This window comes from Schistocerca serialis, chromosome 5, assembly GCF_023864345.2.
Source record: "Schistocerca serialis cubense isolate TAMUIC-IGC-003099 chromosome 5, iqSchSeri2.2, whole genome shotgun sequence".
In the NCBI taxonomy this organism is placed as follows: domain Eukaryota; kingdom Metazoa; phylum Arthropoda; class Insecta; order Orthoptera; family Acrididae; genus Schistocerca; species Schistocerca serialis.
The window spans coordinates 512,382,877-512,401,093 of record NC_064642.1 but is presented as its reverse complement, the minus strand read 5'-3'; the positions used below and the strand labels follow the sequence as shown (position 1 = coordinate 512,401,093).

The 18,217-nt window shown below is 42.3% G+C and overlaps 1 protein-coding gene across 1 annotated transcript in view; it reads left to right on the top strand.

The window, feature by feature from the left end:
- LOC126482043 (trypsin-1-like) overlaps window positions 1-2,698 on the top strand; it is a 43,071-nt gene extending 40,373 nt beyond the window's left edge. Inside the window, exon 7 of the mRNA XM_050106017.1 lies at window positions 2,546-2,698. Coding sequence (XP_049961974.1) covers window positions 2,546-2,698 — 153 coding nt within the window. The remainder of the gene's footprint in view (window positions 1-2,545) is intronic.
- Window positions 2,699-18,217: the final 15,519 nt, after the last annotated feature.

Here is an 18,217-nt window from a genome sequence, read left to right as displayed (position 1 = left end):
TTAATTTCTCTGACTTCTTTCATCTCGCTGTAGACTGTCACTTGCTCTGAACAGAGGAGGCACATTCGCTTGCAGAGTGTTCATTGGCGGCCACATTCCTAGTCAGGAGGTAAGAGTGTCGGATCACTGGTTCTGGTTCCTGGTAGTCATGCCAAGTTTCTTTATGTTGCAGCGGCCTCCCAATTACTCAGTCTTAAGGAAGCTAAATCGTAAGTTAGTTGAAGTAGTTTACTACATGTGGTTCTACAGCCACAAATTTTTGAAAGGAATAATAACTTCCCGCTACTGATTTATGCACAAGCAAAAAATTGCTTTTATTCAATCACTATTGACCATTTTTTGCTTTAATCTATTTTAGAATGTGTCTACACCAAGCTATTTTTGCCTCATGCACACAGAAGTATCAAAAGTAGCATCCGATGTTTGTGTTAAAAAAAACATTAGGACCTGAGAAAAACATTTTGTGCACATTTGAAAATAAGCAGCTTTTACCGTACAATGAGTGCAAGTTGCCTAAGATGTAATAACAGCAAACTGTTCATTATGTGATTTCCGCAGAGGGCTGATCTAAAACGCGCCAGTATTGACCCACAAGCCACTAAAGTGGTATAAATGATAAATCCACGTAACTACACCAGGATAGTGTTGATGAGGTAAACTGTTCACTGACATTCGAAAAAGACTTTTCCAAAACGGCATCAGATCTGTCGTCGCTAAATTTCCACCACTGTATGCCCACTTTCGCTACTTGTCGTTTCTTTACGATTGCGTTCCTACGCAGTTCATACTATTTTCTTCCATTTCGTGCTTGTAGTATTTGATTTTTATACTTAGACTGAAATATTTATTTATTTGTATGTCTCTTCCTCCTGTGGCTTACACAATTCGTGTCTGTTGACATAATTATAATAATTTCTTACTCTTTTTCCCATAGAATTCGCTAAATCTATTTTCGTTCCTTTCTTTTAGACCTATTTCCAATTAATTTCAAACATTCATCTCATATAACACATTAGTTCCTATTATATACCATGTTTTCGCTTATCACTTTTACTCGAACATTGTAGAACGAAAACCTGACCCATGTTCGCTGTAAGTGTTATGTTTAAATTCTGTATCAATGGGTTCTGGAAACTCAGCTGGCCACTTACTGCTTGATCGTATTGATTCCATCACTTATTAACCAAATGCGCTTGTGGTATACCACTATCCTATTGTTTTCTGGACAAAAAGTTTTTCTTCATGCCTATTACTTATCTAAATCCTATTACTTCTCTAATCCTATTACTTCTCGAACAAGATATTTCATTTTCCGTTTTTTTTAGTTTTCCTATGATATTAAAATTGCGGGTACTCTTAGTCAACAAGTGGAGATGTACCTACGACATATTAACAAATTTAATAATACATATAGCCTCATAAAGTTTTGAACTTACAGGCTGTAGTTTGCCGCATTTATAGTATAACCTATGGTCTATAATGATACCAGCTCATCGATAGCTTGTTAGGAGTGTGCAGCTGTGTGTGTTGCAGAAAGTATTAATAGCCGTCAACACAACATAAGGTAATGAGCGAATAAACGAGGCAGAAATCAATAACTTTTACGTTATTTAGAAACCACCACGAGCGTAAGATACAATGTTAAGACATACACAGACATAAACACACACACACACACACACACACACACACACACACGCACACGCACACGCACATATGCACACACTCTCACACACAACCAATGCGGATACAAATAAATTAGATATTTTTAATTCCGGCAACTTGTTTCGATCTGTATGGCCATCTTCAGACCAGAGGCTCAGGTGGCGAAATGAGCCGATACACGCAGCCGTTGTACTGTGAATTCCAGCTTGTGCCTGGAATCTGTGAGTTTGCGTCAGGCACTAGCTGTTACTCACAGAAGCTCTGTGTACTGGCTCATCTCGCCATCTGAGCCTCATTTCTGAAGATAGCCATACACACCGAAACCGATTGCCAAAGTAAAAAATTAATAATTTATTAGAACCTGAACTGGCTCTTTTGTTAACAAGAAGCAAAAATTGTTGAGTACGCTTCACGACGTACTGGAGTCACGGCCGGATTTAAGGGGTTTAAATGCTGGTACTACTGCTCTGATTCGGTTTTCCTCTGCCATTCAAAGTTCGTCATACAGTCGATTTTCTTTGAAGATCTATCGCAGGCTATGCTGCCCCGTGGTCAGTAACAACGAAGTCAAGTAAGGATAAAAATAAACTTCACAGTTAATTCTTCAAGTGTTCAAAAATTTTTTGTTCAGTGGATATTTTCTATCCTGAAATAACGCATTTAAGTCAATAATATGTCTCTTTAATCACGTTCTAGTTTCTGTGACATGTACTCGGTTGGAAGTATCCTGCAAGGTAACTAAAATTACCAATTTCTCCGTATTTTGTGGATGCTCTGTGTGTGCGAGACATGAAATCGTTGAAATGGATCCTCTGAATTATGTCTAATGTAGCATTTCACTTGTAGCATGTTTGATTAACTCATATTTCTCCTTTTTCAGGGAGATGGAGGAGGACCCTTGTTAGTGAACGGAACTCAGATCGGTATAGTCTCGTGGTCCAGGAAACCCTGTGTTACCAAAGGATCTCCTGGCGTGTACGTTGAAGTTTCGTACTACGTCGACTGGATCAAAGAGAAGACAGGGAGAGCTTAAAGAATTCCCACCACTAAATAAATCATGCAACACCGTGAATGTGGTTAAAATTTGATATACACTCTGTAGTTTCCTAATGCAGCACATATTTTGCAATCACATGATGAAATCGGAGAGTTGCACACACTCACACACACACATTTCTTTATGTGATTATGAAATATATGTGCATTACGAAGCTATGAAACTATTTCACTAAATGACAGTGGATAGTTCTGTACATAAACTGAGACTGCGTAGAGCGTAGCTCTTCAATCGAACGGATTGCTTTTTCTTTTTTATTCAGCTTTAAGTACAAGCTGTATATGAAATCTGGCGATATCTGTGATGCGTAATAGTTCATTTTTCTCTGATTTCTTATCACGCCAATCAACGTTATCTTCGTGCCAGTAACGAGTGCTATCTGACTGCAGTGCTGTGTACCATTTAAATACCGCTGTTCGACGGGTAAAAGAGGTTAAAATTTCAAGGGCCTAATTTAGTTCAATTCTAAAATTTATTGTAGTTAATATTTAGAAGTTATTCTTATTATATTTCACAGTTTGCATACTTGTGCTTTTAGAATGGCATTGTGAACTTAGCAAGGCACATACGTCGATTGTAGTTGAGTGAAAGCGTCTTCAGATGATGTTAGTTTAACAATATCGGCACATATGTAACACCATACAAATTTCAGATCTCTTTATTGTGAACGTCTTATGCTTTCACGAATATAAACTCTTAGTTATGAGAAGAAGTATTTTGCTTGGATGTGTGATACGAAATGGCAATGTCCATAGCGTGAAGAACTAATAAGGGCTGAAATACACTCCTGGAAATGGAAAAAAGAACACATTGACACCGCTGTGTCAGACCTACCATACTTGCTCCGGACACTGCGAGAGGGCTGTACAAGCAATGATCACACGCACGGCACAGCGGACACACCAGGAACCGCGGTGTTGGCCGTCGAATGGCGCTAGCTGCGCAGCATTTGTGCACCGCCGCCGTCAGTGTCAGCCAGTTTGCCGTGGCATACGGAGCTCCATCGCAGTCTTTAACACTGGTAGCATGCCGCGACAGCGTGGACGTGAACCGTATGTGCAGTTGACGGACTTTGATCGAGGGCGTATAGTGGGCATGCGGGAGGCCGGGTGGACGTACCGCCGAATTGCTCAACACGTGGGGCGTGAGGTCTCCACAGTACATCGATGTTGTCGCCAGTGGTCGGCGGAAGGTGCACGTGCCCGTCGACCTGGGACCGGACCGCAGCGACGCACGGATGCACGCCAAGACCGTAGGATCCTACGCAGTGCCGTAGGGGACCGCACCGCCACTTCCCAGCAAATTAGGGACACTGTTGCTCCTGGGGTATCGGCGAGGACCATTCGCAACCGTCTCCATGAAGCTGGGCTACGGTCCCGCACACCGTTAGGCCGTCTTCCGCTCACGCCCCAACATCATGCAGCCCGCCTCCAGTGGTGTCGCGACAGGCGTGAATGGAGGGACGAATGGAGACGTGTCGTCTTCAGCGATGAGAGTCGCTTCTGCCTTGGTGCCAATGATGGTCGTATGCGTGTTTGGCGCCGTGCAGGTGAGCGCCACAATCAGGACTGCATACGACCGAGGCACACAGGGCCAACACCCGGCGTCATGGTGTGGGGAGCGATCTCCTACACTGGCCGTACACCACTGGTGATCGTCGAGGGGACACTGAATAGTGCACGGTACATCCAAACCGTCATCGAACCCATCGTTCTACCATTCCTAGACCGGCAAGGGAACTTGCTGTTCCAACAGGACAATGCACGTCCGCATGTATCCCGTGCCACCCAACGTGCTCTAGAAGGTGTAAGTCAACTACCCTGGCCAGCAGGATCTCCGGATGTGTCCCCCATTGAGCATATTTGGGACTGGATGAAGCGTCGTCTCACGCGGTCTGCACGCCCAGCACGAACGCTGGTCCAACTGAGGCGCCAGGTGGAAATGGCATGGCAAGCCGTTCCACAGGACTACATCCAGCATCTCTACGATCGTCTCCATGGGAGAATAGCAGCCTGCATTGCTGCGAAAGGTGGATATACACTGTACTAGTGCCGACATTGTGCATGCTCTGTTGCCTGTGTCTATGTGCCTGTGGTTCTGTCAGTGTGATCATGTGATGTATCTGACCCCAGGAATGTGTCAATAAAGTTTCCCCTTCCTGGGACAGTGAATTCACGGTGTTCTTATTTCAATTTCCAGGAGTGTATAAACCGCTGATGACACAATTTGTGCAAAACAAACATGATGATTCTTGACACATACATTTCGTGTAACGCTTAGGACAGAAAATTGTCAGTTGTTATTTATCCAGATATCATTTTGCAGTGGTATTAGGAACAACAACAACAACAACATCAACAACAGGAAACACAGCTGCTTGCTCTTATCTTCGTGATAGACATAAAAGAAATACAACTTAAAATCATACATGCATTCATATAACTACTACCTATAGATATAGTTACAGATGTAGTTGAGTATCCAATGCTCCTTCGGAAATTAGTTAATAACACTAAAACTACGTTACACTAGAATCAATCTCTCTCTTTGCAGCGGGATGCACTGTTTTCCAACTTTCTCACAGACTGAAAGTCTCCCCTGGACCATGGTATGAACCAAAATCTTGCCTTTAAGGCACAACGCCATCGCCTACCAAGCTACTTTTTCCTTTCTCTCTAGTTTTTGGACATGCTGCCTCTTCTTGATCCCTTCCCTTTAGGTCACCATTTATCGCTGCCATACTCTTTTACAGGGTGTTCTCCACATCAGTGATTTAGCACATAGTCCTTGATATGCATCGTGTTTTGCCTTACGTCCCAAGAATGTTTGATAGATTAAACCTAAACGAGATATTTAATCACTATGAAACTTCCTGGCAGATTAATACTGTGTGCCGGACCGAGACTCGAACTCGGGACCTTTGCCTTTATCGAGCAAGTGCTCTACCAACTGAGCTACCCAAGCACGACTCCTTCTCCGTCCTCACAGCCTTAATTCTGCCAGTACCTCGCCTCCTACCTTCCAAACTTAACAGAAGCTCTCCTTATCCTCGCAGGAGAGCTTCTGTTAAGTTTGGAAGGTAGGAACCGAGGCTCCGGTAGAATTAAAGCTGTGAGGATGGGTCATGATTCATGCTTGGGTAGCTCACTTGGTAGAGCACTTGCCCGCGGAAGGCAAAGGTCCCGAGTTCGAGTCTTGGTCCGGCACACAGTTTTAGTCTGCCAAGAAGTTTCATATCAGCGCACACTCCGCTGCAGAGTGAAAATCTCATCCTGGATTTAATGACTGTGGTAGGTAAATAACATTTGTTTCATGGCTATCTCTCCTTGGAGCCTCTTCATTGTGGAAGGAAGTAAATGGAGAGAGCAACTACGCCTAACTGCTTAAAATGACGTTTACAGTAGTAACACCCGTTTATAAAGGTGTTAATAACGTTCTAATCTATAATTAAAAACCATTCCCTCCCTATTTTCCTAAAAATATTTGAAAAAATAGGTTAAAAATATTGGCTATTTTTCTGCAAATAATCTTATAACAACAACTCGTTTTGATTTCTGTAAAGCATTCTGTACTGAGCAAGCAATATACAAGCTCAAGAACTCAGTTATAATAAAAATAAACAAGAGAAATTACCCTTTGATAGTTTCTATGATTTTGCCAAGGCGTTTGATTGTGTATATTAAAAAAAATGTGTAAGGGAAGCTAAATGGGACATCATTACACGCTATCCCCTTGTATGGGTGAACTCTTATCCTAACACTACAAAATGCAGGGTAACATTAGTAGACTACAAGACCGGGAAAAGATTAAATCTACAGTGATGTCGCATTAAATATGATGTGTAGCGGGGTTAAGTGCTGGTCCTGCTGTAGACATGCACACATGACTTACTATACCTTTCCCAAGGCGCTGTTGGGCTGTATACGTTGGTCACTTGGGTTTTCCTTTACTGCTATGAACACCTGAATGCGTCCTGAGACACTGACCTCTCACAGTTGTGGACAAGTTACTTCCATATCTCCGTGGATGACAAAGTTAGAGTATTTGTCTCAAAACATAGGCCCCTGATTGCGTGCTATCATTTGCAGGAAACTTCCTTTGGATTCTTGAAACGTTTATGAGATTTTACGATTTTTATGACTACATGATTCACGATGTGCAACGGTTCTCAAAACCGAATGATAAGTATTTCATAGCAGTCGACATGTCTACATGGATATAACTGGCAGTGTCGCACGCGATCGTCCGTCTGATATAAAACCCAACAGATCGAGAACGAAATGAGGTATTGTTCTGATTTCGACTTTACGTAAAATTTAGATATCTTATCTACATCTACATCGACATCTACATCACTCTCTACAGTGTATCAACTAAAATCGACCATACCTAAAGCTTATGCAATGGATATTCACCTCTTTAAACTCTTTAAAATTTCGTGCAATGTTTCACTTCCTTCGATACAGCGCAGTTTGTATCAAGAATAAAGGAAATAAATTTAGTTCTCTGTTGAGTTAAGGTATCAGACTATAATATGTGCAAAAATAAAGTTTTTCACCTGATAATTTTCGAAAAACCGGGTGATAAATCTTTCATGTCCGCCAGAATGAGATTTGGCAAGAGGTATAGCCGTATCAAAAGCCGCCCTCGACACGGATTGGAGAGAGCACATTTGTAGCAGCGAAAGGGTTAAATGACCGAAACACACCCATACCAATATCAGCCATGAGAATAATATGAATACAAATGATTCATAGCCAACAGTTTAATCACTGATTTTACAAAGCATCCTATTATGCTATTTCAGACGATTAAAAATGTCTTTCAGGTACAAGTAGTAGAAATCTATGAGTAGTGAATAGATGATGCTCCGTGTGTGACTTTCGTGTGGATTCATATGTATAATAAACTGAGATGGTACCGGAATATGCATGAGTTAACTAGAAAACTCAGTTCTGCATGCCCTAAATTTACAAATACCTCTCATTATATTGCCCTGCATACAAGATTCCTAGTGTATTCTGCATACTCACTGCTACAGTACGGAATACTCTTCTGACAAAAGTTAATTTAGGATACGTTGTGCAATACACTACCCTAAAACTACAAGTAAAAGTAATTTTCATGTCGACTGTACATCCCTTTCGCGATTCAGAATAGAATTTCATAATATGTTGCAACAGTCTACAACAGGTTTCAGGTAATCATCAAGCAAGAAATTAAAAATTTCCTAATATTCAAAAAGTAAGTAAAGGGATATCACATTAGCCACTACTTCCACAATTTATTGGAATATTTCGACTCAGGCATGTAAGTTCTGCTTAACTAACTTTTTATTAAATAGACCTTGACGTAGTCCGTTTGTAGCAGCTGATAATTGTGTGTAGTTACATAAACGCTTTGTACAAAGTATTATATAAACCAACAGTTGAGTAATGTGACTGAAAATGGTTCAAATGGCTCTGAGCACTATGAGACTTAACATCTGATGTCATCAGTCCCCTAGAATTTAGAACTACTTAAACCTAACTAACCTAAGGACATCGCACACATCCACGACCGAGGCAGGCTTCGAACCTGCGACCATAGAAGTCGCGTGGTTCCGGACGGAAGTGGCTAGAACCGCTCAGCCACCGTGGCCGGCATAATGTGACTGAACTATTGAAGTTGCCAATAACATGAAACGCTTCCAAGAGTGAGACTGCTTATTAGCTCTGTACAAGTCATCCACTCTGGGTAGGAAACCACTACTATTTTTATAGGATAGATGGCCTGTCGATCTGTGGGGCGTTATTAGTTATTGCTAGTTTTATTGCTCACTATACATCTTGTAGTTGTAGCCTCAGCAACAACCAGTTTCTGCATAGGCTGTAATGTAATCCGCTGTCATCAGTGGAAGCCTAAAGGCTGCCTGGAGGTTTCTGCGCCAGTCCATAGCATAGGCTGGCCACTCATGGTCAATCATAATTAGTACACATTTATTCAACACTAAACTTCTATTAAATATTCCTAATATGCCAATTCCTACCATCTGAAATGGTATTTCTGATTCTAGAAACCTATGGAGCTGTATTCTGTGGTGACTGAACTGTAAACATTGAGTACGTGGGATGCTGTTTCTGATATGCTTTTCCACATCACCATGTGCTTTTCACCGAAATATTTCTGTAATTCATCTATCAGTCGCTATTTTACATCCATGTCCCAACAGCACATGGTCAAATGGCTTTCATAACATTTCGCTTTGGAGTGCTGCAGAAATGAAGACATGTGTTCTACATTTTATTGACCTACACAGTAAACATTCATGCATTAGAAAGTGTGGCTACTTCCTGTAGAACTGGCATTTTTTGTCAGCTGCTTGTGCCTTCCTTCACTCTGTCAGAACAACCTATGTACTTGTAACACTATGATTTTTCTTCTAAGTGTTTCCACTTTTGTTTGCTGAATTTCAGGCTTGTAAACTACTTCGTATCAAAAATCACCTCAGTGCCGATCCTGTCTGTTAACATGAAGGGTCTGCAGTCCCAGTAACCACTTCAAGAATTCATGATAGAAAACTAATTTAAATTTATGACCATGTAGCTAACAGCAGAAACACAAAATACTGTATATTGAAACACCTCTCTTTTCGCTGTAGAACTGTTGTGCTCAGCCCTATTCAGCTGACATCGTGCATATGCTGCTGGATAATCCTTTCCATATACGTTTTGGCTCGAAATGGTACCTAAGGCATTGTTATTTGCATCACATGATAGTACAAATGCTTTCGTAAAATCAAGGAAAAGCAATATAGGATCTTATTTCTGTGTCTCCTTTATATTTTGAAATGTTGTTTGACATTCTGATGTAACACCTTTCTTCAGTAATCTAATCAATGGCTGTGCAAATTTATTAGCACCGCAACCTGATCATTTATGTTCCTTACATGTGCTGTAATCCTTTGTATAAAAGAATACCTCTTGTTCAGAATGTCATTATTTGATAGCAGTTTTGCCAGACATAAAACTTGCTACAGTACATTGACATCTGCTCTAACCCAAATTAACTTACATGAGCTTGTCAGTACTCTGTTATGTGAAACAAGCTTTAATAGCCTTGTATACAGTTTGTTTGGCATTACCTTAGAAATGGGTGTACCTTTCACATAGAAACATCAGAAACTGATGTACCCATTGATAACAAATGCTTGTTGTGTTCAACTGTTTGTTGCAAAGATCGATTTTAGTATGATACGTAACCAGAAAGTCTACTGCAGAAAATACTTGTCCCACAGTTGGAAACACTTCCATTTGCTCACGAAAATTTGTATTTCCTGCCTTATTCGAGCTGTGTAGTGCCTACAGAATTTATATTATTATCTTGTAGTGCATGCAGTCTGTATCTTGGAGTGTTCAGTCTCCTCTTGCTCACAAAGTCCAGCCTCACAACCGATTACATGCATCTCTGTTTCCACTTGAAATCTACACTTTTTGTTATTTACCCAAGCTATCAAGCAACAATCCATCTTTGTGTGTGCTCTCACAATGCTGTTTTTACAGGGAATGCTGTCTCATAGATGGGACATTCCTTCTGGTGCTTAACGCCTTATTTTCTTGGTGTGGCTCTGAGCACTATGGGACTCAACTGCTGTGGTCATAAGTCCCCTAGAACTTAGAACTACTTAAACCTAACTAACCTAAGGACAGCACACAACACCCAGCCATCACGAGGCAGAGAAAATCCCTGACCCCGCCGGGAATCGAACCCGGGAACCCGGGAGTGGGAAGCGAGAACGCTACCGCACGACCACGAGATGCGGTTCTTGGTGTGCTTGATCCGTTTCCTGAATGTACATTCCTGAGTCTTATGCTCGATTGTAGTATTATGGCTGGCGACATTGTGCCTTCAAACAATATAAACATTCTTTACCAGACAAATATAATCTCTGGTCATAATGATTTTTTTGTTGTATTGTGTACTGATTGCAAATGGATCCTGCAGCTAAATCACCAGGGTATCCCATACGCATTGGCCGTGAAAGAGTTGGGGGAATTTCTGTTAAGAAATGCCCAATGCTCCGTTCTCTGCTTCCCTGAACATGACCCTATCCGCATCTGGATTTTACGTGACCTGTCAAACCACAAATTCTAGAATGTGTGGGAAGGAGATACCTCTCATGACTCTCTTACACTGAAACAAATATACTGATTCACTTGGCGGTCTAAAAGTTACTTTCCAGTCCTATTCTGGATATGGAAAAAATATAATTTTCTATGAACAAGTGACAGTGCTTTTTTCTGATTCATCCGATGGACCTAATGCAAACGCTGGTTGCTGGCAAGCCTCTGTCGCCTCTGTTGGTGTGTTGGGTCATAACAACTTTCAGGGTTGAAGTCCTTCTTAGGCTTGTCCAACACTTATTTCCACCAAGTGTACAGTGATGTTGGGGTCGACTGCTTCTGGTATCCAGTTTGTAACAGTCAACCCATATCCGAACTGTAAAGTAGTACTATTTTTCAGGATATGTGGCCTGAAGACCTGTAAAACGTCGTTTGATGCAAATAAAACCAGATTAGTGGATACTCATTTTATTGTTCAATATACATCTCTGGAGCTGTGGCTTCAGCGACAGCCAGTTTTTGGGTCAGTCATAGTGGAATCTGCTGTCATTAGTGGCAGACTACAGGCTCTCAATTGGTCGCTGCATCGACCTGTAGCATAGCCGTGCGACTCTTCGCCTGGCAGGTTGCACCCACGCCGATCCGTAGGCGCTACCTGGGTGGCAGATCCACTGCAAAGTTGACAGGAAGAGCTCAGTCCCTCTCTGGTCCCTCCTTGTATTGCCCCGTCAGGTGGACCATAGTTTCGGGTGACGTGAAGTCTGATGTCTTGATGTTCGCTGATTCTGGATGACCAGTTTGGTGGGCCCTCTAGTCTGTATGATGCCAGAGTATCACAGCGGCTTATGTCAGGAACTGGAATGGTTTAGTTGATCCACGGACTACCCATCAGTGACAGTTTCTAGTCCTGGAATCCAGCTTCATGCTCACAGAGCTGCTGTAGTTATGACAGGCAGTGAGAGTATGACTGGCAAGTGTGATAATACTCGAACAATTTAACGCAAGATGTTACAATACAATAATCAGAGAACCCAATTCAAACAACACGTAGGGCGTTGATCCTACAGATAGAGTGCCGCTAGTGCAGCTGGTCAGGTAATTTTCTGAAAGGAGGAGAGGCTTTGCCATATGACGTCATTCGTAATAAGTGGATCGGTCCAATTTATTACGAGTGGAGAGCGGTCTCTAGTTCTGCTACATTTAATTCAGGGATTTGCTTCAGTACCATAACTGAACCATCAGGTCCCTGACAGGAGCTATTGCGTACTATCTAGTGCACCTTCTTTATGTTTGTTCGGTGTGCTCTTGCCTTGCGCTTTTATGTTGAGCTCATTCTCTCTCACAAACAGAAGCGTCGATGTCACTCTTTCGTTGACTGACTAACCGTGTCGAATTGTTTACGCCTTGCAGATAGCTTTATTGACACCTCCATGCCGAGCTGTGGGGACTTACAGTCTTTTTCCCTCCCATTCCCGTACTATCTCGATATGTAACCGATCATTACAAGAGTCCTCGGTCAGGGCTGGAACACAACTTTCACTAATCTGTTGCCTACGAGAAACATCATAGTAAATTCGTCTCTTAGTAAGGTAGTCTGTCCCGTAAATCCACAAGCTATTCTCTGTGGCTACCCATGTAATCAGAAGATAGAGGATTACTAGTAGAAGAGTTGACAATTTGCGACACTAAATATTTTATTTTATTCTCTAACAAAATCAACTGTCACGGAAATTTCCAAGAGATCGCTGGAACAATAAATGTTCACTATTATCATCCGTGGCACCATGAATATTGACGAATGATCATTTAATAATTGTGTATCCGTGCATGACAGTCATACTGTTGCAAATTTGTACACTTCTCACTAAAAATCTTGTTCATAAGAACACATGATTCTTTTTAGTCGGTGCGTCTTTCTACTGACTGATTGTAGAATCTCATGAACGGTACACACAAAAAACTGCCTGTAGCAGTTTGCGCCATTTTCTAATTTTTGTTGTTGTTAGACAGGAGGCTGTGTCTTGCACTACATACTGTGTAACAAATCTAAGATATGACGTTTTCGAAACCCTATAACTTCCTCCCATAAGTATGAACTTTAACTTACGGATGCCTACAGCGCCCTGCAATCCAACCCTCGGGCTAGGCGATGCTTCGAACTACAAGGAACACAAGGGAAAAAAGGGCTACAGCTCACAAGGAAAACTCCCCATCGCACTTCCCTCCCCCGCCCCCCTCCACCCCTCTCCCTTTAAATTTAGTGGTAAGAGGCCGAGTGGACAGCACGTCAAAAACTAAACACATATAAATCATGAAAACAGGAAGATGGTGTACTGAACTGTAAAAAAAAAAAAAAACCAAAATAGAAACAGTCAAAGAACAAAAAGTGCAACATTGAGGGAACAAAAGAACCGACGGTTCGGGGTAAAGTGGTCACAGTTAGACTGCAAATCGGGAGAATCGTCTTCACAGCTCCCTCGTACCTTTTCTTCGGGCACTGTTTGCTGTATTCAAATTATTTTGTGTCGTGGTGTGACGTCAGTTTACAACAGTGATATGTAAGGAAGGGATTTATAATGAACATTGATTTTGCAGAACTACTCTGTTAGCAGCCGAAAGAAATGGGCTTTCGAATGGGAAGCGCAAACCTCTGATGTCAAGGCGACAAATCAAGCGAATCCTCCACCGGCATTAGGGATAGTGTATAGTACCTAATTTGTACGCCTCGTGAGTGAGTGAGATATGACTCTTTGTCCTTTTGAGGTGTTTGTGCAAATGTGTATGTGATCACTCCCAAGGAAATAATGAAAACGTAATAGTTTGTCACATAACCTGCAACAAATGCATGCAACAATTTCAAAATCATACAGTTTCTCTGTGCTCTATCACAACATGGGGTTTTAACGTTTTTGAAGTAGCGATCCGTTTCGTAAGTTTTGATTCTTGAATTCCTTTGTTGTAACATAGTTCACATCCGTTTATTCGTTGTTTTCATTTCTGTGACACGTTTATATGATATCTAGCCTTCTCTCACTATTCATCACATTTACTTGCGACGGTAATGTATTGATACCACATGACTCATATTTTATAACCAATGTGTAGTACGACAGCTTCCAAGGCTACAGAAAGAGAAGAAACATTTCAATGATCGAATGGATAGTTCATAAAATTGTGAAAACAGTGGCACGAAGGGATATTTCGAAACCGGCTCTCCGCTGTCGCATTTCAATACGATGACCACGACGCCCTGTCTGTTACACTGCCCTAAATTTTGCACTTGGTAAGCTTGGACCATTCACTCTTTTTATTTTGCTTTTTTCTCGTAATTCAGAACGCCTTCTTTCCGTTTTCATGCTTGATCTGTATTCAGTTTTTGACGGGCTATCCTCTGGGCCATCTTACCACAAAATCTGAAGGGGTGCAATGGGGTGGGTTCCTCGTCAGGATAGCATTGAGGAGTAAGATGGGTTAATCACGTCACATTGACACCAAATTTCACTACCCTTTGCCCAAAACCACTGTCGGCGTGCCACAATGTACTAAGGTCGCCACAGCACCCCATATTAAAATTTCATCTTTTCTTTTAATGCCTCTGTGACTGAGGTCATAATGGCGACACCCAGTGTTGAAATCACGCGGTTGTCTTATAGGCGTTCGAGTAAATCATTTCAGACACACTGCCACTCAGAATCGACGTTGAAAGGACTCAGGTGGTGACACAAAAGGGCATCTTTGAAACTACTTCTTTCTCTAGGTCGTTGATTCTCACACATTTCGCGGTCGAAGACGAAAGTGCGATGAGCAACAGAAAGAAGTTCTCGACAACCTTTGACACACGTTTGTTACCCTCGGAGGTTTCAACCCTTCTCTAAGGACACTGTGGAGCTGCATCACGATTGAATGTGATCAATACCCTTAGTGACATCTACTCACCTTTGCTGAGCGCATTAGAAATGTAGCTCCAGAAATTTTGACACCAATTCAGCCTGGCAGATGCTGTAGGGCCTGAGGATTAGGCAACCCCGTTGCTTGGGTGGGGCTTGCCTACCACTGTGGTCTTTTTTCGCACACGTCGACACCCTGATGTCTGAAGTGTCACCGAGCCCAAGAGTGGCATCACAGATCGCCATGCTTTAGCACCATTACAGAGGAAAGTTGTAGGCACCTTTGAGACAAATTTCAAACTTATGCTTCGCAATGGGAGGCAATAATGAGGCTTGGAAAAAGTGATCCTTTAATTCTGTTGTTCAGGGTGTATTATTGAGTGACTCTCTCAGGTACTGGAACCTTTAAGCGAGTATTGGTTGCAGGTGGCCTATCTAATGGCTCCCAGGACAACAAAAACGGATTGAGAGATATAACGCTACATTAAAAGCTTAAGACAATAAGACATACATTATAGTTCGAAACTGCTTGTTTTTCTTCAGACAGGGTGAAATTCGCTAGAGATACTGATGGAATAGAGGGTAATTTTTCCACCCTGTACAGATTCTAGGAATTGATCGATGAGAGAATACGGAACAAAAAACGATTAATGAACTAATTTCCGTAAATGAATGGTTTCCACGGTAGAGACAGTTTATTCAGTTATACATTATTATTGAGACTGCGGTCTAATACGCACTGTACCACGCAGCCACAGTTACAGCATGTGCTGAAAATGGTTTCCATGTGCCTGAACGTATGTGCTTCCGCGCATTAGCATGTTCTGTCTCTCACGTGCACATCGGCTGGGCTGCATCCGAAAGTGTCAAAGTCAGCATGAATATGCTGCTCCAGTTGGACGTCAACGCCGAAGTGCGATGGAACAACATCAAATGTAGCCGCCACATAACCGTTCGAATTATCAATGGCACCTAATCCAGCAGGGGAGCAAAGTCACCCGCAAGAAACGCCGATAGTTCCGGCCTGTTAAGTAACGTGTAAGGAACACTGGCTCCAAAATACGATCGCCAATTATCCCGGCCCGCACATTCCAGCTGCACAGATGCTGATGATTCACTGTCACCATACCATGGCTGTCCTGCCTGTTATCCCACAGAAGACTACTATGAAAGTTGAAGATATCACTCCGCTTAAAGGTGGCTTCATCTGTGAATAGGATGCCTGACACAAATCCGGAATCGTGATTTCCTGGTGAAGAAACCAGTGACAATGCTATTCTCGATGTGGAAAATCTATACTAGTAAGCCTTGAACACGCTGTAAATGGTAAGGGTGGTAACATTTGTCATGGAGAGTGTTTCACACGACCGTCTGGCTTACCCCTGTACTGGCGGGTCAACTGCCTGGTACTGACACTGTGGTCATTTCCCACAGTGTTTAACGGATGTTCCTCCAACTCTGGCGTCCGAGCATTTCTCGTACATCCTTCATGATTTCCTGCTTCCTGAAACAACCCTGTCTCAGACAAACGGCGAAACACTGTAGCAAATAATGAATGCTGTAGTTGTTGTCGGCGGGGATATGTCTCCTGATACAACCTTGCTGCCTACCGCCCGTTGCCGCTTAATTTCTCGTACGTAAACACCATGTCAGCAAGATCTCGGTTAGAATACGGAACCATTGTGTGCAAGACTGTATTCCATCCTCTGCAATGTGAGTCAGCAAGAGAAGTTAATCACATACAACCCACTTAGTAATTATTATGACAGAAGAGGGTGCTAGGGCATGACTTATGAGGAACAATACCACCCTCTAAAAGGAAATGCTACATACTGTAACTGTGGCTGCATGGTGCAGAGCGTATTAGACAGCAGTCTCTGTAACAAAGTATGGTTCAATAAATTGTCTCTACCATGGAAACCTTACAGTTATGGACATAAGTACATTAGACCATCTTTTGTTCCGTATCCTCTCATCAATCAGTCCCTACAGTTTGTATTTGATGGAAAAAATCAACCTGTAAATGTAGATATTGGGATGAAAAGCATGAAGCATATGCGAAATATTTATCACATATGTGTATGCCGGCAAAGCCATGGGTAAAAAGCTCCTTCTAAACCCGTGTATAGATTTCAAGCAAACTTGGTACACATATTACTATGTGTAAAGAAATAATGTGGGGATAACAACCAACAGTCTCCCGTTAGGGTACGTGTGAGAACGTGGAGAGAGAAAGGGAAGGAAAAGATGAACAGACAGAGAGGGGAAAGGAGGAGATGGACGCAGCTGTGAGGGAAAGGAGGTGTACAGACTCAAGAGGAGGGAAAATGAACAGAGAAAGTGGAGAGGAGGAGGGAAAATGAACAGAGAAAGAGGAGAGGAGGTGAAAGACTGAGAAAGGAAAGGAGAAGAGATGGGAGAGGAGATGGACTGAAAGAGAGATAAAGTGGAGATGTACAGAGAAATGGGGAAGGGAAAATGGACAGAAAGAGGAAGAGGAGGAAATGGAGGAAGGAGAAGAGGAGGAGGAGGACAGAGAGAGGGGGGCAGATGAACAGAGGGAGAAGGAGATAGAGAAGGTGAGAAGGAAATAGATGGGGCAGAAAGAGATGGAGTTAGAAGGGGAAGACGGAAATAAGGGGATGGACGAGATGGACAGAGTGGGAAGTGAACAGAGAGACAGGCAGCAGCAGATGGACAGAGAGAGTGGGGTAGTAGCATGTGGATAGAGAAAGGGGAAGGAGGAAACGTGAAGAAAGTGGGGGTAGGAGGAGACTGCTTTTTTTCTGTCATCAGCCTTCTGACTGGTTTGAAGCAGCCTGCCACGAATTACTCTCGTGTGGGACATTTTTCATTCCAGAGCAGCAGTTGCAACCTACGTTGTCAATTATTTGCTGGCTTATTCCAATCTCTGTTTCCCGCTATAGCTTTACTCTCTACATTTACCTCTAGTACTATGAGGGTTATTCTCTGATGGCTTAACAAATGCCCTATCATCCTGTCTCTTGTTCCGGTAATTGTTTTCCATGTATTCCTTTCCTTGCCTGTTCGGCAGAGAAACTCCTTCGACATTTTCAGCATTCGTCTGCACTACCAAATCTCAAATGCTTCTATTCTGTTCCTGTTTCCCACAGTTCATATTTCAAAACCATACAACTCTGTGCTCCACATTCTCAGAAATGTTTTACTCAAATTAATCCTATACTTGACACTAGTAGACTTCTCATGGCCAGAAGTGACCTTTCTGTCAGTGCTAGTTTGCTTTTTATATTCTCCTTCCTCCTTCCGTCCTGGTTCATTTTGCTGCCAGTGTAGCAGAATTTCATGATCCCCTTTATGATGTTAAGTATCTCACTGTCGTCATTTCTGCAACTTCTCATTACTTACCTGTTCCTTCGATTTACTCTCAGTCCATATTCTGTATTCATTGGACTGTTCATTCCGTTCAACAGATCCTGTAACTCTTCTTCACTTTCGCCCAGGATGAAAATGTCACTAGCAAATCT